Source organism: Macaca fascicularis, chromosome 18, assembly GCF_037993035.2.
Source record: "Macaca fascicularis isolate 582-1 chromosome 18, T2T-MFA8v1.1".
NCBI lineage: Eukaryota > Metazoa > Chordata > Mammalia > Primates > Cercopithecidae > Macaca > Macaca fascicularis.
The window spans coordinates 25,569,597-25,595,637 of record NC_088392.1 but is presented as its reverse complement, the minus strand read 5'-3'; the positions used below and the strand labels follow the sequence as shown (position 1 = coordinate 25,595,637).

The 26,041-nt window shown below is 39.6% G+C and overlaps 1 protein-coding gene across 48 annotated transcripts in view; it reads right to left on the bottom strand.

Annotated features, from left to right (window-relative positions):
- TCF4 (transcription factor 4) overlaps positions 1 to 26,041 on the bottom strand; it is a 364,163-nt gene that overhangs the window by 156,129 nt on the left and 181,993 nt on the right. For 40 of the 48 annotated variants that reach the window (XM_005586614.5, XM_074022483.1, XM_074022481.1 and 37 more), the window contains one exon: positions 20,897 to 20,961. In XM_005586614.5, the coding sequence (XP_005586671.1) occupies positions 20,897 to 20,961 (65 nt within the window). Of the gene's footprint in view, positions 1 to 18,440; positions 19,447 to 19,498; positions 19,672 to 20,896; positions 20,962 to 21,064; positions 21,617 to 26,041 lie in introns of those variants that run through there. The other 8 variants (XM_065533769.2, XM_074022497.1, XM_065533770.2 and 5 more) reach the window with 5 other exon arrangements.

The following is a 26,041-nucleotide window of genomic DNA, read 5'->3' as shown; positions in this document are numbered from 1 at the left end:
AAGCTCAGGAGTGGAAGTTACTGAGCAAGAATATTCCTTCTATATTGTGATATGTATTTGCATGCATTTCTCTCCTTCCTCAGTGGGCATTAAGTGTGGAGTTCTGGGAGGGTGAGCTCTATGCATGAATTGTCTTCCTACAGCAATTTGAATCTTTCAAAGTGATTTAAAAGGACATCGCAGCTTTAGTCAGCACTGAAACAAAGAAGTCACCTAATCACTTAGCCTCAGTTAAAAAAAAAAAAAAAAACTTGCTTCCTGCCCTCAAAATTATATTTCATCACCTACAAGATGTCACTGAATGTCAAAAACATCATTATATATTTACTATCAAGAGGGGAAAAAGTTGCCAATTGAATTGGCATATCATACATTTCTGAGATGTTGAAAAGTGAAAAAACAAGTCTTATAATTAATTAAATATGGAAGCCTTTGACTTTATCCATAGTTTTCCCAGAATGCTACCCAAAACCATCTTCCAAGGGGAATCATAAGCACACCGGTGAGTCACGTGTCTCACCTGACCCAATCCTCTCGCTATCCCTATCACCTGGATTTAATACTAAAAAAAAGGGAAGGCATTTATCATCTTATAATGAACAGAAATTGAGAAAAAAAAGTTAACAGAAATTAAATATGAACTTCTCAAATGCTTTCTGTATTTATTATTCCCTTCAAGCACAAAGAGTTTCTGTATTGCATATGCTATTCTGGGAGTATGTCAAATATTTGTGATATGGCTAAAGGCTACTAGGGCATAGTTTCCTTCCTTATTCCCTATTCTGATAGTTACAAAACCCTGAAGCTAGAAGGAATCTCATACACTATATAGGCCAAGCCTTCATTCTGCAGGGGCAGAAACAGAGCTTTAAGAAACAGCTACTTAGGATTCGAGTCAGGACAAGAACTCAGTTATCTGACCTAGTCTTGGAGGTCAGAACATTCTGCTGAATTCATCTATCATAATCTGTGAGCAACAACTTGGAAAAGGAGTCTTTCCTATCTACTTGCCTGAAATTTCTCCAACCAGTTTAACGATGCTACCTTTCTCCAATACTATCCCTCAAATGAGCCCACATCTGTAAAATGCTAAAGTATAAACGGTCTGAAACAAATTACTCAAGGCTTCTCAGGTCTTCTTTTTCACCCAGGTTCAATGACGAAGGTTTGTTAAGTTGCAAATTGTCAGAGGGGAGAACAATGCAAAGCAAAGAAAGAGTAAAAGCAATTTATCCAATATCCACATACTGTCCCTTCCTAAATCCAAGGTTTAAATAAATACAATGATGTATTTTCCTCCCAATAAACTTAGGATACCACTAAATCACTTCCAAATGTAGCAAGCACCCCCATCCTGCAAGCACGGGTGACTCGACCCAGACAAAGCCAGCTTGTCTGCATGTTGTTCCAACCCCAGTAGATGCTCACATAAATAGAGCTTCATTTGAAGACACTACAACAAGGCAAATCATTAAACATTCACATTCCCAAGCTTATATTTGTATAATAATCTCCCCATTACAAAGTCTACCTTGGTATCTCTGGTTTATGGGAAATGTCCCAAAGAGGCAGTCCACCTTACTACAGGGTTAGCCATACCTTCCATGCTACTGCATGAGAGATTCTGGAATCTTACACTAAAAGGGCAGTGTCGGGCTTGGCTGTAAAAGAAAAAGAGTAACCCTGATCCAAACCACACACATCCCAAGCACTACTGTCGTTACTCAAGCCAAATCGGACATTAACGATGTAACCCAGGATTCAGGCTTCAGTGTAACCTCACCATGAAACACTGGGTCTACCTTGAAAATGAACTTCTCATCCTGTTCCAAGTGCTCAAATGAACTGAAACCCCACGAACAATCACTACCAAGAAATTGCACATCCTACTGGCCTGACTCACTCTGACAGAGAATCCCATGTCTTCCTCTACCAAGAAAGACCAGTAGTCACCTTAAAAAGTGACTTTTTGGTCATTACACCTCAGCCCAAGATGGTCAATGGGTTAATATCCTTTTCGGATCTCTTCAATTATGCTGCCTTCTGAGTCTGAGGGTTGGCAGGCAGGGCAACCCTGTCAGAGCTGCAGAGAGCTCTGCAGATGTCCCTGTTGTGTTCAGTTAAACTGAAAAGGAGAAAAGATGGCCCTCTGACAACAGACAGCTGTCAATTAGATGGCACACTTGCACTCAGTAGGCCAATGAGCAGCAGTGGAGGTGACAAGTGCTTGGCTAATCAGTGTGCCTATAAAATCACAGCCCTTCCCTGTGCTACTCACACCAGCACATGAAGTGACAACTTGTGTCGTCTTCAACCACTCCTGTTCTCCCCTCCCCCAGTGTCATCAGTACTGTGAGAAGGCTCAGGTCAATGCAATATGCCTAGAAACAAAAATCAGACCAACAAAAACTGGCATAGGGAAAGAAATCCCTGCAGCAAAATGACCCAAAAAAGGGAAATACATTGATACGCTAACCTGTTCAGAGCTGGTTCACACTAATACTGAAAGAAGATAACCCATTTGATGCTGTTACCAAAAGTACTATCAGAAAAGAACTGGCAAAGTTATCCACCTGACCTTTTTCCCATCCTCCATCTTGTCTTTTTCTCCTCTAGCCACCAGGGGGCACTTTGGGGCTAGCTCCTTGAGGCCACTGGAGATTCTGAGCTTTCACGAGTACCTCAATATTGGCAGTGGGGTCAGTGGATGGGGGTGGAATGAATCAGAAAGCGTAACTAAAGGAGAAACCTGAGGGTTCTATAGAGCAGAAAGGTGAGTTCCCAAAATCTTCAGCTCAAATATACTCCTCTAAGCTAATCATTAAATGCTGAATTCACTAAGTAACTACCTAAGCCAGACAGATTTTTACTCACTAATGACAAAAACAACCTCTCTTTCCCCCTCCCGCTGACCCCTTTTCTCTCATCCTCTGCCCCCACCCCCTGTCTCACTTCTCTATTGGTTTCTAAAAGAGCAGCTGATTGGAAGTAGAGAAATCAGGAAGAAAAACAAGGGGTGGCGGGGGGATAACTGGTTAACTATAGAGTCAAATTTGTGGCTGTCCACCTGCAGCTCAAAGACAAAACGGTATCAGCCTGTTTTAGATAAAGATGAATTTGAACAAAATACAAATACATTTAAACTTGACCCTGATTTAGTTGGGACCTTCCATGGCCATTCTATGGCCCAACTACTTTTATTCAACTCTTCTTCTTCCACTATCCCAAATCAGAGGCCAATCTGCCTGCCATACCCAAAAGAAAACCCCCAAATGCTTTTTATAAAATAACTTTCTTTGTTATATGGTTTCTCTCTTGTCGCCCAGGTTGGAGTGCAATGGCATGATCTTGGCTCACTTCAGCCTCTGCCTCCCGGGTTTAAGTGATTCTGCTGCCTCGGCATCCCAAGTAGCTAGGATTATAAGCATGAGCCACCAAACCCAGCTAATTTTGTATTTTTAGTAGAGATGGGGTTTCACCATGTTGGCCAGGCTGGTCTTGAACTCCTGACCTCAGGTGATCTGCCCACCTAGGCTTCCCAAAGTTCTAGGATTACAGGCATGAGCCACCGTGTCCAGGCAAAATTACTTTGAAAAGACCACTAAAGACTAAAAAGGTCAAGTGGAAAGGTAGATATCAGGGATAAGAGTCCTTCATCTTTTGGGAGTCAAAGAAAGAATTCACAGCAAAGTTCTGCTCCAGGGCTTGTCCAGCCCTGCTCGAGTTCTCAGGGCCCTAGAGACTCCCACAGTTTCAAGGCAATCAGACCATCGCTACTGGGTGCAAAAGCTGCAGAATGTCCACATGGCTGCCACCATCAGCTCATTCCTGGAAGACAAAGCTGCCTTTCTTCAAGGGAAATGTAAGAAGCCATTCAATCTCAATCTGCATTCATGACCAACAAGCAGGAGCAGTGCCAGAAGAGAGCCTGAGACTGGCCACCAACTCTCCAACATCAACACCTACACCACATTAGTCAAACCAGCACAGCAGGCCTACTCCTAGCGCCTGCAGGTACCAACAGAAGCATGCTGGGTCCCCATCCAGGGAGTCCCCATGGCTGCCTTGAATGGCTACATTGCCAGAATGCCACGCCAATCTGTTGAGTTCATTAGGGTTTGGGACACACCTGTTCTCTCCTCTGCCATGACTCTTTCAAAGCTATAATACCATCCACTTAGACCCATGGACAGCAAAACATGCCAATATCACACAGCCATGGACATTCATACCATTTTACATTCGTTACCACCATTCCAGCTAACACTAGAATGGGTATCTTCTGAACGAAAGTTTTTTCCCTCTTGTGGACTCTTTCCTAAGCATAAAAATCCAAGGAGCACCATCATAATTTCTTGGTCAAATGCCAATTTGCAAACTATAGTTTTGTAGTTTTCCCCAAATCTCATCCAGTACTAGTTCTAATATTGACTACAACCTTTTATTGTTAATTAAGAAAACAATTACCACAAAAAAATAAAATTCAAACAATACAGGAGCATGTCAAGGAAAAAGAAACATGTTTCAATATATGAAAGGTAAGGAGGTCATTCCAAGCATCCCTACTCTTCCCCATGCACAGCTTCATAGCAGAGGTAAGAGCAGCTCCCGGAGTGCTAGGCTACCCTGCTATCTCCTTAACCATCAGGATTTCTCTTTCACCAGCTGAAAAACCGGGAGGGCTCAACCCTCTGTCACTGAGTCTCCACTGTTCATGAGCATTTCTGGGGAGACTGGAATATAACAGGTGCTTCAGTTGAGTAGTAACAGCAGCCACATCACAGAGCCAAAGGAGGCACTGGTTTGCCAATGTGTCCCATTTCCTCTTAAAGACTCGGATACACACAGGCAACATTTTTACACTAAAACAGAAAAAACAGGGAGATAATCATTTCTACAGAGGAGGAAGTTATTATTAACAAAAAGCCTGGGCTATAGAGTATTAGGACTGTGGAAAGGTCTGACCATCCATCCACCCTTTGAAAGTCAAAGTGTAGTTCATGGAATCCTCCCATTCACGGCTCCAAAGTTTTTAATCTCTAACTTCATTCCACATTTTCTCCATGGAACATGATATAGGTGTGGGCTCATGCTTCTGGCAAATGGGCCTTCTAAGAATCACATCTACTGAAAATATAGCATTGCCTGCCCTACTAGCCTGGCTCAGAGTTTGGGTCTAATCAGAACAAGGGAGGCCTTATCAGTCCTCTGGGGGCTGAATATAGTCAAGGCTCTCTCTAGTTTCATCGAGGACGACTGACACCCTATCTTACACACTTGCTTCTTAGTTATTGCAGAGCTTTTACATATTTAGGGAGCTTTTCCATCAAAATATTCTGGAATGGCTAGAGGCTCAGACATATTAATGATATCTGTACGCATGTGCTTTTTATCCAAGTTTACAGCTCCTGGTCACTGAGGGTAAACAGTGTTATCAGTGATTATTATGGATTTAGTCAAGTATATTTTATTCCTGTCATTTATGAGCACTTGTGTTGGCTGGTATTTACAACGTCGGGATTCTGTCACTTTGGCAACCTTCAGAGACAACATTTTTCCAGTGTTACAGTGACATTTCAAAAACTCAGTATTTACAAGCAAACGACACCCTCTGGCTCTGTGACAGTATGATTCAATGGTAGCTTAACAAAGGGACAATCGTCTAGAAATTTCCTCAGGATGTGTTTCCGGCTACTACTGCCTATTACTTCATGGACTAGGTGACCTTTTGCTCTTTGGAAGAAAGCGGGTACAAAGACATCAAAGGAAAACTTCCCTGTTACAGGGTAGGAATTTTACTTGTATTGTGTGGCTGTGTCTGAGCAAGGTCTGCTTGCTGTGTGATGACGACCAACCTCAACATCTCTGAGCAAGTTTTCCACTTGCTACAAAACGGCACTGGGTGCCAGATGATGTCTAGGTCCTTTCTGACTCTAACGTTCTATCTTTAAGGATTTCAGTGTTATAAATAAACGCTAAGTCCACTGTCATCATTCATTTTTTATGTCCTACAACAAGGTTACAAAATTAAAATCACAAGAAGGAAACAGGAAGAGGAAAAACATGATCTACTCAATGTATCCACTTCTTCCCAGTTCTCCCCATCCTCTGCCAAGATGTTACAGGGAGAGTGAAGGAGAATGAAACTTGGAGGAGGAGATGTGGCTGGTGTTGTACTTCTCCCCTGAGCTTCAGCACCAGAAATTTCCAGGAGGACCGTGGTCCTTTTCAACACAACCAGAGAGTAAAGGTACCACTGATGGACAATAGATAGCACGGGTGGTATGCACCATGCTATTGCAATTGGTATTTACTTACAGGAAACATTCAAAATATTCTTTTTGGGCTATGTAAAGACAATGTTCCTGATATACAGATTGCTAGGTTCTTCATATCCTCTTTAGAAATGCGCATTTTTTCTTATTGGCAGACAGAGGTTCCAGCCTAGTAACTAGGTAAGTGCCTCCATGAACGATCCCTAAGTTAATAATGAATAGGGAGCTAATAATGAATGAGAAGACTCTGTGGGCTATTTGCTATGACACAAACCTACAACAACTTTATCCAGGGATAAAGAGGTGACAGAAAACGGCAAATCTGGAACCAAAGGAGTCTGTTCCCCAGTCCCATCTCTGCCTTAAGAGTGAAAAAACCTCTCTAAATCTCAGTTTCTTTATCAATAAAACTGAATTAAAAATAATTTCAGCCTCAGGGGTCATGGGCATGGTTAATTTAAGTCAAGAAATTTGCATGGAAGTATTTAAATATAGTAAGTTACACGCTCACATACAATTTGTTACTGTTGCTAATTCATTCATTCACTCATCCATCCTGTGACTCTGGAACAAGCACTTTCTGAGTGCCCCTCTTAGACACTGCAGTAGAGATGACAAGCCTAGCCCTCGCTCCTAACCCTTGCCCCTCTCTGGCTGTAGACAGTGTGATGACTGTGAGGAAAGAGAAGAGCCTTCCTGAGCACAGAGGAGAGACAGCTCATTCTGCCCTGGTTATAACATCCAGGGTCCCTGAATCTTGAACAAAGCAGGAGAGTTAGCTGGTAGAACAGATGTAAGGCAAGGAGAAGGGGAGGCAAGGCAAAGGTATTTCTGGTCCTTGTAAAGACAGAGAGAACCGTGAAAGAATTCTTGAGGGAACTGCAAACAGCTCAGCAGTGCTAGAACATGAGATGTGAATGGTGAGTACGAAGGCCGAGGCTGGAGGCAGAAACAGGGGCCAGGCTACCACCATGCTAAGGACAGGCCCCCAAAGCCAAGGAACAATGTTTTGTGGAGACTGTCACTCCAGCAGCAGTGGGCAGGAGGCATGTGAGGGAGAAGGTGGGTAGAGGATTCAGAGCAGCATGGGCAGCTGTGGTGGTAACTGGGGGTCTAGGGGACAGCAGCAGATGCACTGGTACCTTGCAAGCAGAATTGATGAGATCTGGAAACTGAGGACGTTTGGAGATGAGGGAGATTGAGCAGTCTCAGATGGTGGCTCAGAGTCAGTCACCACACCAAGGGACACAGATGGAAGAACTAATCCTGACAGATTGAAATCCAAGCAGTGGAATTCAAATTCAAAAGCACAATACCAAAGATGAATTATCTATTTTTCTGCACTCACAATTTGGTAGTTGACAAATTTTTACTCTGGCTGCTTGAAAAATAAATCCAAACACATATAAAAATACAAATTTGGAAAGTGATAAATACGTCCGGACGTGGTGGCTCACACCTATAATCCCAGCACTTCGGGAGGCCGAGGTGGGAGGATCACTGTGGCCAGGAGTTCAAGACCAGCCTGGGCAACATAGCAAGACCTTGTCTCTTAAAAAAAAAAAGAAAAAAGAAAAAAGAAATAAAAGAAAAGTCATAAATACTAAGGCCTCATGGTTACTATACTATTAGTTGAATCCATCTACCTAGAGAACATGTCAGACTCTTCAGTGGGACACAGGGTGAGTTTCCTAATAAATATCTATTGAACACACAGAGTCAGAGTTTGGTAGAATGTGTTACTGTTGAATGTTCTAAATGGTCTGATTGCTGGTTAAGGCTCTACAGAGCTGATTTAGGATAACTGCATTTTATTTCTAGAGCTATATGTGTAACTAGAGCAAAGAAAATTATTTGCACCAACTGGCTAAGGAAGATATATTAGATGGAATTCCATAGGAGCCTCTGATCTTGGCATCTATGAGCTTCTGAAAGGTACATTATAAAATTTTAGAGACCAGTACAATTATCTAAATCATAATGAGATAAAAACCTGCTTCATAATGAAATATGGATGGAGACAGTCTGGAGTCCAAAAACTGATAGGGTGTGTGTATTACCTGCAAAAGGAAATTGAGGACAAGTTCTCTCGAAATAAATCAAAGAATAATCCCTCCCCCTATACAAAAAACCCCAAACTTAAATGTTCTTTCCAGTGACAAATGGCACCCAGGACTTGCACCCTCAGAAAAGACTCAAGCAAGTCTTACGTGGTCACTAGTTGGGAGTAGTATTCTCGGGAAGAAGTTCATGTTAGTGCCTTCTCTTTGGCTGAGACAGTTACATGGCAGAGATGCAGCAAGACTCCTTGAGGGACAATGTCATAGCAGTAGCAGCTGTTGACATTCTTCTTTGCCACATGTCATTGTCCATACAAATCTTTTACCACCACTGATGTTGTGTTGTACCAGTCACTCTACACATGACAGTTCTGAGTTGCTGAGCTCAGCGTGACAAACAGACTTCACAGTTCAAATGTAACAGACAATATATATTTCCACAGGAGTGAACCACATCCCAGGGAAGGAAGTTCAGCTGATGGGACTTCAAAGCAGTGGCAGGGCCCAAGTTAAGGTGTATTCCCCAACTTTCATGAGTTTTCATCAAAAAGTTTGTTTACAATTCATAATATATATTTTTTAAATTTTCAATATTTTTCTATATGACAAAGCTGAAACCCTTCTAAGACTTTAAATTCTGATTCCCTTAGGGTTTGATGTTTTAGTTGTAAGCGACAACCCTCTTTAGGACTCAGTCCTCCATTCCATGGAACCTGGCATCTCTGTGAACCAGGAGTGGGGCACAAAATACCCTGGGAGAACAGAGAGTGAGCAGAGTCTCCTGGGCCCAGGTATGCCCAAGTGGAACGAAACGACCACTCGCTGACTTTAATCAACATTCCTATCAAAAAAAGAACATTCTGCCAGGCGCAGCGGCTCACGCCTGTAATCCCAGCACTATGGGAGGCCAAGGCGGGTGGATCACTTGAGGTCAGGAGTTTGAGATCAGCCTGGCCAACATGGTGAAACATGGTGAAACCCCGTCTCTACAAAAATACAAAAAACATTAGCCAGGTCTGGTGGTGCATGCCTGTAATCCCAGCTACTCGGGAGGCTGAAATAGGAGCATCACTAGAACCCAGGAGGCAGAGGTTGCAGTGAGCAGAGATCGTGCCACTGCACTTCAGCCTGGGTGACAGAGTAAAGAAGAAGATGAATTCTCGTTCTGTCACCCAGGCTGCAGTGCAGTGGCGTGATCTGGGCTCACTGCAACCTCCACCTCCCGATTCAAGCAATCCTTGTGCCTCAGCCTCCTAAGTAGCTGGGATTACGGGCACGCACCACCACACCTAGCTAACTTTTCGTATTTTCAGTAGAGACAGGGTTTCACCATGTTGGTCAGGCTGGTCTCGAACTCCTGACCTCAAGTGATCCACCTGCCTCGGCTTCCCAAAGTGCTGGGAATACAGGCATGAGTCATCGTGCCCAGCCCAAAAAAGGAAATTCTTTATTTAAACATGTAACTATTTTCTATCCTGACTGGTTGTCAATACTGCTACTACAAGCCAGGCATGGTGATGCGTACCCACACTCCCAGCTACTCAAGAGGGCTGAGGTGGGAGGATTGATTCAGCCCAGGAGTTTGAGCCCCACCTGGACAACACTGAGAGACCCAATCCCCAACAACACCACAAAAAAAAAAAAAAAAAAAAAAAAAGAATATCACTGCTTGATTTTCTACCTTCTCTATAGCAGTCCTCACCTCATATTTATCTGTGACTTGATCCTATGAAATCATCTACTTTCTGATTTTCAACAGAGAATCTTTTCTCTGACTCTATGTTCACTTTGGCAACAGCATTCACCTGTAACCACTCCCTCGGTCCAGTAATACACAGTTCATTTCAATAGCACAAAAGGTTGTTTTGTTTCGTTTTTTCACTAAGAAACTATGGATAAGGAACCTGCTTATTGTCTTATAACAATGTGTGTGTATTTCATATATACAGACATATGTAATTCAGACATATACTGATATATATGATATATACATATATGTTTCCCATATAGTGGGCAACTTGTCTTTTTGGATTTTTTCTCTGAAAATATAAAACAAATGTAAAAAAAAAAAAATTCTTCTTCGTTAAATCACTATATATTGGCATGATTAGCTCACATGAAGACCTATACAGATACCTTACATAACTTAAAATAAGTTTATGCTCACATTTTTATATCGCTAAATATTTTACTCTTATTCCTTCTTTGGATAAAAAACTATTTTGCAGACATCTATTACTGATCCAATCTTCAACAAGTATTAAGAATGTTGGCTGGGTGCAGTGACTCATGCCTATAATCACAGCATTTTGGAAAGTCTAGGTAGAAGGACGGCTTGAAGTCAGGAATTTGAGACAGCCTGGACAACAACATGAGACCCTGTCTCTACAAAAAATAAAAAAGTTAGCCAGGCATGGTGGTATATGCCTGCAGTCCTAGCTATGCTGAGGAGGGAGGATCGCTTGAGCCCAGGAGTTCAAGGTTGCAGTGAGCTATGACTGCACCACGCACTCCAGCCTGGATGATAGAGTGAGATCTCATATCTGTCTTTTTTTAAGAATAAGTGTTAAGGTATTTAATCCAATAGGAATCCATCTGCATATGCTTTGTATGGCCTACTAACTCATTTCCTCTTCATATTACTTCCTATTCTGCCATGATCAAATGGATCTCAAAGAAGCTTGTAAAAATCACAAGCCACAACATGAGTTATAAATTTGATCCCAATTTTGTAACCCTTGCATGTATTTATTTAATAATCACTTCAAAGTTAAAGCTCCATGTTAGAGTCCTTTCCCTTTGATTTTATTCTGGTCAGATTCTCAAAATGTTTGCTTCATGCAATTTGCAGAATTTTTTTAACATGTAAAGATGAAGGGAGAAGGAAAACAAAAGTGAGAATGGATGAAAATAACTTACCATCAAAGTATGAGGAAAGTTAGCTACTCAGCTAAATAAAAATAACATATTTAGTGATTTGTAATATAAGAATAAAATGAACTCACTTAGGTCTCAAGAGGTCTGCAACATGATCTTTGCAAAAGGTAGCTTGCCAATTTAATTGAGGCAGGAGTTATTTAATTTTTTTACAGGTATCGTTTTCAATAAAACTACATATGCCTATAATACTGCAATGGCAGATGTGTCTCGATTATTAGAGGTGGGCTCGAGGGAATATATACAATGGATCTTGAAATCTGTAAGCAGCTGTTTGCAGGGGTCTGAAATGATGGGGAGGGCATTGTACCACACACACATGTTCTTTAAGTGCACCAATGTTTTGTTATTTTACTGCAGGTGTATTACAGAGATGAAATTTAATAACTACTGTATACAATGCCAATAAAACTGAAAAGATTCAGTGCCCTGCTGTTCATTATCACGGTACAAATGAGCTCAGAACATTCTGTGTGCTTGCACAGTAAAACCCCAACACACAGAAACCCCCACATATAGAACTCTAGAGGGTGGGTACTGCCTAAAAACCTCAATGATACTCCTACGTAATTATTCCGAAGCATGGAATTGTTATTGTCGCAAATGCACAAAAATATGGCTTTGAGGTAGCTTGAAAATAACATACATCTGCTATTTAAGTCATAGAAATTGTTCATTGGAAGATGTCTTCTGAAAGGAGAGGAAAATGGAAATAAAGGATATGTAGGTTTCATTAAGAAACCTAAGAATGTTAACAGTGATAATATATTCTATTCAACGAGATCTGGTGAAGTGCCGGGCGAAAGTCGCTCTCCCGCCAAAATGTGACTTTGCCCTTTGTTAAGTACAAGAAATGTCTAACGGAAGTAAGTGCCACACTATGAAAAAAGCAACATTTGCGTATTGGAAGTGCTAAGGCAAATGCAAAGAAGTATTCTTGCTGGTTTCGGTTTTCTCCTCCCCATGAAACTACTTCTATGAGATTAAAAAACAACGCACTGAACACGAAAGGTCCATGCTTTAGGAAGTTCAGGTGATCTGTTAGTGAAAGCACACGTAAACAAACCCATGTCAATATCCAAAGTGCGCAAACAATTTTTCAAAGAATGGGGTGCTTCAATTCTAAGCAGGTTATCACTATCAGGCGCGGCAGCAGACTCAACAATATATGCTTCTTTTCTAAAGTCTTTTTTCTGAAGTCCTTAATAAGTCCGTCAATTCAGATTACAGGCTTCTGTTGCTATCTTTCAGTGTTGCCAATATTTTAATTTGAGGGTTCAGTTTTAAAGAGTTTCAGTAAAAAGCTCCCAACAATAAAATAATATCAAGCATGACCTTCAATAAAGAAATATTTCTGTTATTTCACATTGAAACACTGTCCTGATGTTGAATTTTGAGTATACTGCCTTTCTTACAGAAGGATACTACAGAGTGACACTGATATCTACATGATATGTAGATATGTTTCAACATTAAATTATATCAGATACACCTCAGCATTAAATCATTTCTTCAGTCATTAACTGACTTTCCCCTTTGTCTTTACACCTATCTGAAATATAAAGATGAAGAACTGTAGTCCTAATTGTTAGAAGCTATTTAAAAAACCCTTAATGGTGAAAGGGGAACTTAATCCCACGATCCTGGTGAAATTTCAATTTGGATACTAGGAGTCCATTTCTTTGGTGTCTCATAAATCATCTCAAAGCAATTTCAATGGCTTTTTATGCACTAACTGCCTGAACTGTTGTATAAAACTTGCCTATGCTCCTAGCACATATTCTGTTGTTTCATATATTTTACTTGAGGGCTAAATGCCATAATCAAAAAATTATTGGGTCATATTTAAGAACCTGCTAAAGGTATTGTTTCAGAATCTCGTTGTATGTAGCTCTTGTGTTTTGGAACAATAATGTGATCTATAATGAATCCAAATTTATATAATAGCAAACCGTACTCTGCCTACATTGCACAAAAAGCAAAGCCAAAACATAATCTATACATTTTTAAGAAAGTGTTCATGCTGTTGCTAAAATGTGAATTGGCATATTCCACCCCAGCCTTTTCACAGGAAATCCTCATTGGTTTTAAGGAAATTGCACATGCTAATTCTGAGGATGTTACTGAATAGATTATTCATATAATCTTTTTTTTCCCCCCTTAAGGCTGGGCAGTCAGGAACGATGCAATCTGCCCTCCGCTATGCCTTTCCCTACCGACTGTTCAGAGTTCTAGCTAACCCTGAACAGAGCTGAGTGCAGCTACTCTGTTGTAGGCACTGTGTCCAGGCCCAGATCCTCCAGTGGGCCTGGAATTGACCAGACAGGGTTTTCTAGATGAGAACTAATATGGACTTCTGAGCCTAAAAACTCCATCATGGGCTTAAGCAGCAGGGAACCCAAGTTGGAAAGCACTGGTTTTAAAACAAAACATCTTAGAGTTCAGAGTCTGGCTCTGAAACTTACTTGAACAAATGATTTGAGGTCTACTTGCTTTACTTCTCTGAGCACCCCTTTCTTAATTATTAAGGGACGATAATAATAACCAACTCAGAGGTTTATATCGGCACCTAATACTAGTTAGATTAAGCCCAAACTATCTTTTAGAAATTCACTCATTTTGACATTCACTATCAACCATGTCTGGATTGTGAAAGGACTGAGGCAGGGATTATTAGCTGATCCCTGATAGCGCAGCTTCACAGAGCATCACAGGAACCCCCTCGAGTCGGCCAGTCAGCTACTGATCATCAACCTTGTGAGATGTTTACGAGCAATTATAGAGTGGCAATATGGGAATCGGAGAAACACAGCTAGGGGCACAGAGGTTGTTGCAAGGTTCCAAATTTCACCAAAGGAATACTGTAGTTTACAAGGAAACATGCCTGTAATTACCTCCCTCCTCTTACAATTAAAGCCTCTCTGACCACCAGCCTGAGCCATAACTACTTTTCTTCTCAATATACCTTAAGAGATTTCAAGAATACTTTAATGATTCCAACATCCTCCAGGTAAGGAAACATATTAAAAACAATAATTGTTATGACACTTATGTAAAATATGAAACATGAAACTGACAGTGTTAAAATGAATGATGAAAGAAACTGCCTCTTTATAGAAGAACACTAGCTATAAATGTGGAAGGAATGACGGAATTTTAAAAGAATCACCAGTTTGAAGTCCTCAGTTGAAATAAATGATTCAGGCAAGGGTCATCAAGGTGTGCTAAAACCATTAGGTCAAAAGTTGTTGGGAAAAGGGGGTATCTGTCCATTTCTAAAGTATCAATACAAAGATTATTTGTTAATTGCAGACAGGGAAAGGTTCCTTTACAATGGAACAATCCAGTGGTCACCACTTTTGCCAAGTGATTCAAGTTAGCATTACCAACAGCGGCATAGCTCAACATTCTGTTGGAACGTAATTTGACGCACACAGCACCCTCAATGAAGTATTCCAGCCAAAAATGTTTAACCTGAACCTGCATAAACCTCCAGACCTAATTTTAAATTTGTAGGCAAAACAAGTGACGAACAAAATTAAACAGCACCACAAGGAAAGGAAATCTATTAATTCTAGAAAGGGGAATGTTTTATAGGATAGTCGGCCTGGTCTCTTTAAAGTCACTCCCATTCAAACAAACCAACAAAAAAATTACTTGGGAAAATCCCTTAAGCCCAGAAGTTTGAGTCCAGCCTTGGCAATATAGCGATACCCCATCTCTAAAAAATAAATTATACAATTTAAAAAAGAATAAAAATAGAGGAACAGCTCTAGTTTACAAGAAATTATAAAGAGACATAGAAACCAAACGCCATGCGTAAATGGCATTTTCGTAGCCTTTTTTTAAAAAGCTACTGAAGACATTTGCATGAAGACAACTGAAGAAACCTGAATATGGATTGAGATTAAGAAACTATTGTTAATTTCTTTAGGGATAATAACAGTATATTAGGCAAATGTCTGATTTTTAGGAGATACGTACTAAAAAAATCTACGGGTGCATTCTTATTAAATATGCAACTTAAAAAGGTTGGTTCACTGAAAAATATGTATTCTTATACATATTATACACACACACACACAAATACTGTATAACAAATACAAACAACTGTTTAACCTAAATAGGTATGCAGCATTCATTTTATTATTTTTTCAACTGTTCTGGATGCTCAAAAATTTATGCTATATAAGGTCAAAAATAAAAATAAATAAATAGAGCTCGATTTTTCCTGTTAATAACCAGGAAGCTGCTGGTGGGGATAGAAGGGAAGATATACAAGATCCCTTTGTTTTTCTTCTGAGTATCTAACACATCACTACAGGGTCAATGAATATTTCTTAACCAATGCAATGAAAGAATGGACCCATTCTCCCCTTTGATAAGTACTGGCTGACTTTTGAAAGAAGGGTATACCCATAGCAATCCCTCAAAATGAATGAGCTGCTGCCCGAAAAATACCGCTCGGGGACACAGCTGCGATGACATATAGACTGCAAACTCAAGCCCTGTGATGTCTGAAACGGTCACAATTTAAAATATCCTGTCCTACTGTTCACACTGCTACATTTCAATATTCGGACCAGGATGCTGACCTTTGGTTCCAACAACACCTCTGCCAGAACCACAGACCATCTCTAATTCCCTCATTCAGGCCTTTCCAGATATACAGGCCTAGAATGGTGAAGTCACCAGGTGAGTGAGACGACTCAACCCCCCAAAAGTCAGAGTGGGTGTCTCTCCACGATATGACTTTGGTGTCCTTCCAGAGCCTGCACAGCATGTTAGAAGGAAGAGCTTCCAAAGGACTTTTTTTTGGGAGAGGGCAGTTTTCTGGTTTTCGTAGGCATGAAAAAGATGCTCACAATATGGTTCGTGTACATTGCTATTCAGACTTTACTCCCTCAAAATGGCTTCCAAAAGTGACGCTGAGGAAAGAAACACTAGGTCATTGCAATTTTTGCCCTGCTAGGCACATGGTACACATGCAAGATAAAGCAGACATGGTCCCTGCCCTCCAGGAGTTTACAGAATCCTGTGGAAATCAGCATACAACAAACACATAAAAATGATGGCAAATTTAAAAGGTGCTAAAGCCCTGCAAAGGAGAGCTTCCCAGGAAGGATGCGTAAGACCTCGAGGGATGTGCTGAACACTCAGAATAAACACTTAGGCATCGTAGCAAATTAAAAAGTGATGTGTATTTCTGCTTGCATAAGGCCTAAATTGCCAATTTCGTAATAAACAAAATAATTTTGTGCCGTTTTCGCTTACATCCTATTTTGACTTTAGATAAGAAAAACTAAAAGAAGCCAAAAGTTTTAGAATTCAGTTGTTTGTAATACCTATTGAATAAAAAGTAAAATAATAAGACAAAGAAATCAATGCTAAAATGTGAAATTCATTTTGGAATCAACTACATGCTTAATTTCGATGAACCAAAAAGGAGCAACCTATGGGCAAACTAAGTCACATATAAAGAAAATCCGTTTCCTCTCTGGTCTCCAAGTTTATGGAAATTAACAACAATCTCCTAGATCAGGTCTAATTCCTATATCCCATTAGTCATTTTAAGATCTAAACATCAAATAACTGTAACAGCAAAGTCCTATTTGATTACTTGCTGAGGAAGAAAAAGAATTTGGATGAGGCTAAAGGCTTGGACTTCACTAGAGAAAACAAGATATGGGCTGGGACACTCAGTTGTGGAATTCTACATAAAGATTTCAAGATTTTCACTATATCACTAATTTTCACCACCTTTTAAATGAAGTTCATATGCAATGTATTTCCATGCCTTGGATAATCAAATTAATGCAAAGAGCCTAAAAGCATTTTCAAGGTCAGTAGTAATGCCATATGTTGAACACAAGTCATTAATCAGAGTATATTTCTATAGAACATTCTAGGAAATGATAAAACCTAGCTGCACATTAGAATAACCTGGGGAGTTGTCAGAAAAGCACAGGCCCAGCTCACAAGATTCTAATTTGATTGGTCTCAGATAGGCAGCTTTCTCTCTCTCTCTCTCTCTTTCTCTCTCTCTCTCTCTCTCTCTCACACACACACACACACACAAATACTAATAATGAAACCATGGCTTTAGACATGGGCTATACCCCAGAAAGAAAATACAAACAATTCCTGATAATAAACACTAAACTTCCATTTGAGGGGAGAACTAATAACAATTACTTGTTTTGATGTCATCATCTCGTTAAAAAAAAATAGATTTCAGCAAAATTTAAAAGTTTGCAAGTCGCCAAACATTCTATTCAAAACAGCAAAAGAAGCCAAAGAAGCCAAAAACAAATGACATTTTTTCCCTTCTGGCATTTGCAATGATGCCCATTAGGTATTAGTTATTGTCTATTATAGTATTAAGGTTGGACTATCTTGCAAAAAACTTTATTCCCACTCATTTTCATTTCTGTCAGATTTTCCATTATAAATTTTATTTTCTCTGCCAGCTAAAAGGAATATGAGGTTACAATTTGGCAAGAACATGTTAAGCTGGGTGTGATTTCTGCACCCCATTTTGATGTAAATTAGCTTTGTCATATTTAGTAAGAACTCAAAAAAGTTCATTTGGTTACTTTTGCTTATCTATTGGTTCATTTTCTACACAATTTTAAAAGTCTCAAAAAGTCACCATGTTTATTTCTGATAATTTCACGTGGAAATGCATTAATGAAATAATATTATCCCATTACTATTTTTAATGAAAACAACTTAATTACTAGTAAAGAACCTGCCGGCTTTCGTTCTTCTGCTAAAATATATCCATTTTAAAAAGTGCCATATGTCCATTAGTATTAATGTTAAATCCTTAAGATAAATCTAAAATATGTATCTATTTTTTAACTTGATATATTTCTGAAACAATACACATCTCGCAATAATAATGTGTTCCTCCAGGACAGCCCTTTACTACCTGTTGCTTACCACCACTCTGTCTCTACACCAAACAAAAGGCTATTGGGACTGGAAGAAGCGTGTTTCCATATAGCACTGCTCACCCCTTTAAGTCCATAGGATACATTGTTATAATACGATAAAGCAGCTTTTGGAGCTCCTTAGGGCACACCATCTAAAGGTTTTCTATTCCGTATCTCAATCATGTAGTAAACAGAAGAAAACAAAAGCCTCCCCTCCACGAGTCACTCACCTTGTCACACAGTGGGGAATCATTTCAGCTGTGATCTGCTATTTAGACTTGAAGCCCAAGATACTGAGATTTTGCCTTTCTCTTTGGTTTGCATAGCTGGTGTTGTAGACAGGGATTCAAACAACAATACAGCACAAGAGAAACTAATTCACTGGAAGACACACTATGGTCTGTTCTATCCTCAAATTTCACAGAAAGCAGAAATTCATACTCTGTACATTTTTCATCTTCAGTCCCTATTTCCCTCTGTCAGCAAATTTCCAAAATTTCACTTTTATTTATCTCTAAGTAATCACACTGTTTATGGAGATTGCTGCGACCATGCTAAGCACAGAGATAGTAGACTCTTGCAAGACTCACAACCACGAAGCACAAATTAAGAATGAAGGAATCTCCACACTCCACGGCTACATTATGAAGGCTTTTAAGAAAAGCATATGCAGTCATAGTGCTAAATACAAAAGAATTTTCCTGGACATTAATGCCTCAAAACGAACCTCCCAAGGCCCAAAAATTCAGCCATCACATGCCAATCCATCCACCTCTCTTCCACCCTCTGCCCCTTTCCACTTCTCACCTTGTTTGGAAAAAAAAAAAAAAAAAAAAATTAACTTCAGTTTCACCCGAGGGAAGTATTCCCCACAAATGGAGAAAGGAGGGTCTGTGTTCTGCACATACACAGACAGACTCACACGGTCTGGATGATGCTTTCACAAGTTAAGGGGCCTCACGCTTACTCAGCAGAGGAAATCTTTGTGTCTGTGAGGAATCACGCCAATTCCTATTAGTAAGAAAGGATACAGGGGCGAGGAAGCCTATTCTCTCAATGACCAGAAAAAGGGGCCCAGCGAAAACAGAGACCTCTGCCATGACCATCTGCAGAAAGGAAGGATGTTGTCAACTTTCTTCTCCCCAAAACTCTAATGACCTCCGCCTTGACCCTCAGAAACCAGACCCACAGGAACACGCTCTTCTGCAGGAACTGAGAGCTTTACACCAGAGACACAGCACTCAGAGGCTTGTCGCCCAGGCTATCTAGCCCGAACATTTGCACTCACATTCCAAAGATGTTTCCGTTGCGCTGGAATGGCTGTAAATTTCTTTCCTGCAGAATTCTTTCCAAACAAACTGCCATGAACTGCACTCCGGCAGGAGCTCTTAACCAAGCACTATTCACCTCAATGCAACAAATCTTTCAGATGCTGAATATGACTGAATTGGTGGCTGGGCCAAGGGAGTAAACTTTAAAAATGCAAATATATACAGGGAAAAAACAAACACACCAACCCACCAGAAGTCGTACCTTCCTATGTCTGATACGTAAAGGAAACTTTCCTCATAGGCTCGATTTAATTACGAAAACAAAACTTTGCTTACATTTTTCAGGGGTATATTAAATGGGCTGTTTAAAAAAAAAATCAAAATAGATTCTTCCCCCATCAAGAACATGAGAGGGTGAGAGAGTTCAAGAGAGTAAGCATCCCCTTTCCAGCATTAAAAAAAAAAAAAAAAAAAGTACATTTTGTTTGGGTAAATAATAAAAACAGTAGAGCGCTCTGAATATTGAAGAGAATTATTAAATTCCATCAAGAGTTTTCCAAAGAAACTAATGCACTAATAAAAAGGAAGTATAAATTTTTTAAAAAGATTTTAAACACATGATTAATACTGATATTGAACTGAAAAAGAAAGCATCTATAAAAACTCAATTGTCTTGAAACAAAGCTTACACTTTTAGCCAGATAGTATTTTTAGAAACAGCCTCTCTCTGGAGAGTTTAAAGTATACAAATGCAGAGTGCCCAGAGACACAAACACACACATGCTATACCTTTGTATTACACTGGCATTTTATTATTTAATTAAAGTACTCTTATTTTTCTAGCTCACGCATGCTTCCCTTGAGACGGCTTTGCTGTTAGCCTGCTGGCCTTGACTTCCAGCCAAAAACAATTCAGAAACAAAAAGGGACAACAAATCATATTTTCACAGACATTTTTATCCCTCAATACAACCCTGTTTTCACACAACATCATACAGCCCCTATGAAAACTATAATTTAGGGCAATAGCCACCCGAAACCCAGGGTCTGACACATGACTCCGTGAAGTATTTCCTGCGTAAGAAATTCTTAAGTTCTTAATTGCAAACAAACTCTTTTGATAGAACCACTTTCACCGACATTGCTGGTTTGCAAACAGTGCCACTGCTACCGGCTGATGGATTAAAAAATAAAAACAAGCCCATGAACGTAGTTCTGATACAGCAGCGATCTAAAGATGAGGTGTTTATTAGTTCTAAGCTCTGTGTTATTTCATTACTTAAAGAGAGAGCCATCATCTGACTTGCCAGTGCATCTTTGGTGTCACAGTTTAAAATGCATCATCTAATTTAGCAAACAAACTGATTTACCAGGTTAATCCTCTCAACCCTTCCGCAACGGAGATTCTCACTTACCTGGTGGCAACCCTGTAAGTTTGATTCTCTCCCATAAGATGAGTATGAGCCCCTTTCTGTTTTACCTGCCAAGAGAAACGACAAAAAAGTGTAAATTGTGTTTTTCCTTAAAAAAAAAATCTCCTCCAGGTAACAGACATCTACTGCTCTTCCCCGATGTTTACATACGTAAAGTAGGCACTACTGGCAATGTATGCAAGCAAGAGAGGGAATAACACTTCCTCACTCTGGCTATGATAAACTGGAAAAAAATATCCTTCATTCCTATTCTTAGCCAAACTGCTCCACACTTCCAAAAACTGTCATTCCAATGGCCTCCACTTTCTCTAACAAACAAATCGTAACTCCTTATTTTCACTTTCTCTTGCACAAAATTTAAACAATTTCATTTTTATTTACACAGCAGGCAAATTATCTATGTAATGACCCTAGCCTAGTAATTCCCATTGATTATATTGACACTTAATGGTGAGGCCAAAACTAATCAATCAAAGGCTCTCCAGATGGTGAATTTAGCAAAGAAACTATTCAAAATTCTGAGTCTCTCTCTCTCTCGTTTTCAAAAACTCCCTTTCCCAGGAGTGAGTCCCATCATGATCAAGATGATGATGGAATTTACATTTGGGAAACAGGGCTTTTGAAAAATTGCCTACTCTGAACCCAAGTTCAGATTCCACCAATAGACCCAGCAGCACAAGGGATCGTGGAATGTGAATGTCTAGTTCCAATTCTAACAGCCCGATTTTTATCTGTAGACTACTCTACAGAGATCTATGGACCCTTCGATGCCATTTGGCCACATCTAAGAATAAAATCAAGGGTGTTCATTTGTTTCTTTTTAAAGTTTAACCCCAATAATCATTAGGGAAGATAATGAAATCACATTACAAGAGATCTAAGCAGCAGAGTCCAGACAGCGACATGTGGAGAATAATTGTAGAAATCTGTCCATACCAGAACATTAAAAGGAGCTAAAAGAGGCAGATAGGAGCAGGTGCCTAAGACCCCACCCCATTCAAGTTTAAAGGATACTTCTTTCATCAAGACTGGAGCTTTACAGTAACCGTATGTGATACATAGGACTACACTATTCTTTTATCCAATGGGAAAACTCTAAACTTGTTTTTTGAGAGGCTGAAGAGATTTCCTTCTGAAGTTTACAACCCCCAAGTTTTCCCCTCTCAACTCAACAGGAATGCTAAAAGTAACAGTAGCCTTTTTATCTTTTAGGTCAATGGCAATAGCAATGTTATTAGAGTATGCCTTCCTGACACCACACAAAGAATGTATCTTTGATACATTTATATCCATAAATTTTCTATCTGGTCAAAAGGGTACCCTGTATCCAAGTCATTATATATAGAAAATGGATAGCAGTTTTCAAAGAAAGCCAAACCTAAGTCTTAAAATTAACCCCCTGTTTCCCAGTATTAACTTTTCTACTGATTTTAATGAATCTTGAAGTTGGGAAAACACCTCCGCCCCATTTCTGGTCTAGCGTTCAGCGCAAAGTATAAAATCAATGCCCATATCAGTTTCAATTTCAGTGAAACAAGACACCATCGCACAGATTGTCAGTCGTAGAAGATGAAACAGAATAACTTCCATTGTATGAGGATTTTACATTGAAGAAAAGATACATTTATACTTGTATCAGCAGTGGGAATGGTCACAAAGACATATTTACTCATCTGTGTACGTCAAATTTAAGCTACTTACACCCTTTAACTTCTCTCTCTAAATGTTACTAACAGAGAAGGCTCGACCTTCATGAGCTATCAAAGGACGTGTGTCCTTCCTTAAGCTTTTGCATCTAAGAATGCTTCAATACCACCATTACATCACTTACTTTGACGTAATATTCGCTTGTTTAACAGGTAGATACGCAGGCAGGAAGCTGGGCAGGTAAGAAGGCAGGCAGAAAGAAAGATAGATAAAGTAGAATCTGCTCTGACTTCCTAAGAAACTGAACATCTAGTGTCCTGTTTTGGTCATTTCTAAAAATCTAAATTGTAAAATACAGTTTAAGGAAGAAAAAAACATCTATTTTTTTTTTCTCTAGAAGGAATTCCTGAAGCTATCCCCTGTAGAATTTCACTACTCAGCATTATTTCCCAACTCGACTCCAACACACAGAACTGGAGGGAAGAATTTTTCTGCCAGGATTTGCCTCACTTATAGATATAAGTTGGGCTACTCCTTCCATTATTTTAAAGATAAAAGGGCAGGATTTTAAAAGGAGAGAGAGAATAAGTAGGAGAAAAAGAGAGGAAGAGTGGAATGCAAAGAGCAAGGGGTAGGAAAAGAAAGAGGGAGGAGGGAAAGAGGAGGAGAAGAATATGAATTCACGCTACAGAGTCCCCAAAGTACTCTTGGCTACATGGAACCCAGCATTCTTTACTATCATATCAGATACAGACTGCTTAATCTTAATTTTGCTTGTTAAAAAATATTTATCCAGATACAAAAATAAACCCACTGCAAATTACAAGTTGTCAGGGTTAAAAATCTACTCCTGTTTGTGTGGGGGAGGATAAGAGACCAGCATAGACATGAATCATTCTCAGTAATTTGAGTGTTTCCATGACATCAATGGGCACCCGTCCAGGGCTCTGTCGAAGTCTGCGAGGTACCAAAGAGGCAGCACAGCCAGCAGGAGGCTGGGAGGTGGACTTTTTTTTTTTTTTTTTTTTTTTTTTAAGGATTATACTCCTTGTAAAGATTTCATCTGTAGCATCCACTTTTACCATCAAATAGATCGGTCCAGAGATCATGAGCGAACACATTTCATTCTGATAGTGTAAGCCTTTAACTTTATTACATCTTTTTGTTCCCAAATTCAACTATAAATCTGCCCTCAGAGCCAAAACCCCTGTTTTGGAGCAAAATAATCAGGCACTGTGGATAAAGCCCAAGCACCTTCTCAAACATAAAATCGCGATTCCTATCATTTTTTTTTAAGATAAAAAGCAGCCATTTTAAAAGGGCACCTCGGTTTCTAGAAAAGAAACTATCTTTTGTGTAAATTATCCATTAAAAATTAGCTGTGGTCTTGATGTTGATTTTCTGCTTAAAATTCACTTGGAACATTTGTTTCAGATAACAAAATTTTCAAGAGCGCTGATAACACGTTTGAGTAGGATCCTTAAGTAACTATCTGTGCTCATGAACACAAAAGCTCCTAAATATCTGTGTTTACTCTATGTCAGGCATGGATTTTTGTCACTTATACCAACTGGCTGGCGCGGACAGCCTCTTTCCTCCTTTCTCCATTCTTCACCACCTGCCTCCCCCCATCCCCACAACCACAACGGGGCTTTGAAAGAGCTGAAGATTCTGTTTTTCCAATATTTAAAAGAGATAGCAGTGATGAACAAACCCGGCGCGTTCACTGCGGAATTTTCGAGACAACCCTCCGGTACTAGAATGCGACAGCCGCTGCGGATATTTTTTGGCACAAAGACAATGGTGGCAGTGCCAAGCCCCATGGCTAAAACTACTCAAAAGAGGCATAAGGGTAGCATTAATCGCTCAAGTCTTTTACTGCGTGGAGTACTGTTATCCATATTTTTAAAACTAAAAGTACCCGTTAGTAACATTTGTTGTATGCCCATAAAGATGGGGTTGGCGGGGGTGGTGGGGGGGGGGGGGGAGGGGGAAGATTCTTAAATATATACCAGAAACAAATCTTGTCAGGCATTTGATTCATTTTTATACCTAAAAGGACCAAATGTTAAATTTTGCTGCTGGTGACGATTTGCCGTGCATGAAATGAATATGACCTAATGGAGTACACGAAGGGCTGAATGAAAGCTATACAGAGGATTTCATAAACTAAGTCGACATATTGGCTAAACAACTTTCTTCTGTAAAAATGATGTATACAAGGGAACATGTAATACTATGTCACAATTTTTAAAATTAAACAAGGAAAACGCTGTAAATGAGCAGACACAACATCCGTCAATCAATCCTTCTGGAGACAAAGGAGATCAACATGCAGCCCCGTCTACAGAACAAGTCGGCTTCTCCAGTGAGCAAACAGTTCAGGAAGTCAACATGTGTTCTGTCCAAATCGAACCCGTCGGCTGCTAAAGCCTATATTTAAATTTGATTATTAAAAATGGCACCAAATGACAATCAATAAAGGATTCACTTGCTTCCCCTGCCCGGGAAAAACTAATATGAGCAGGAAAGGCAAGCAACTTCCAATCTTTTTTTTTTTTTTTAAGTCAGTGTTTTGCTGATCTATTCAACAATCTTTTTATCTTGCTGTCCCAAGAAGGAGCAGGAAAATTTGCTTTTTATTTGAGGGTGATATGGTTAACAAATGTCTACAGATTTTCAAATTGAATATTTTTATATTCTTGTATTATCAGCCATTTGACTTCCAATTTTTTTTCCAATATATCCATGGTATCCTATTGTAAGGGGATGGGGTGACAATGAAAATATTACATGAAGGGAAAAAAATGATCTCATAAATCCATTCCACTCATAGGGATACTTCTAAGAAGGATCACCTTTGGTAGATTACCGCCCCTGGATACACATGACACTTCCTAAGCCACCTAGAAAGAGCTAGAGACAGACTAGCAACTTATCAATACAATGATTTCTAGAGATAAGCTCTAACAGAGACGATCCCTCTTATGGTTGACCAGTAGGAGAATAACAGGGTCATGTTTGGTTGTGTATCCTTTCATTTGTAAAATGCCACTTTTAAAATTATACGTAAATGACAGGTGTTTCACCCACTACTGAAATAGATGCATCTATATGGGAGAATATATCATCCCATGAAAAGCCTTGATGAAAAATTATCTGATGCTGCACGACAATACCAGGCAAGGCTGTTTCACTGTTAATCCTCATTCTGGGAACTGAAGAATGAGCCTTTTGTTCCCTGGCATCGGACTAGGGAACTCATCATAAACATGTTTGACTCAGAATAAATTTCTGTCCCCATCCTCAGACTCTCCCATCTCTGATTACCCTATGAATTTCTTTATATATATGTAGAAAGGACTAGTTCATTAAACAATGACTGAAATTTTTAGTAGTTCTGAACATACACATGAGGTTATTATTCACAGACCTTCATCATTTCCACGCCTGCCTTTTCCTTCTCTATCCAAATAAGAA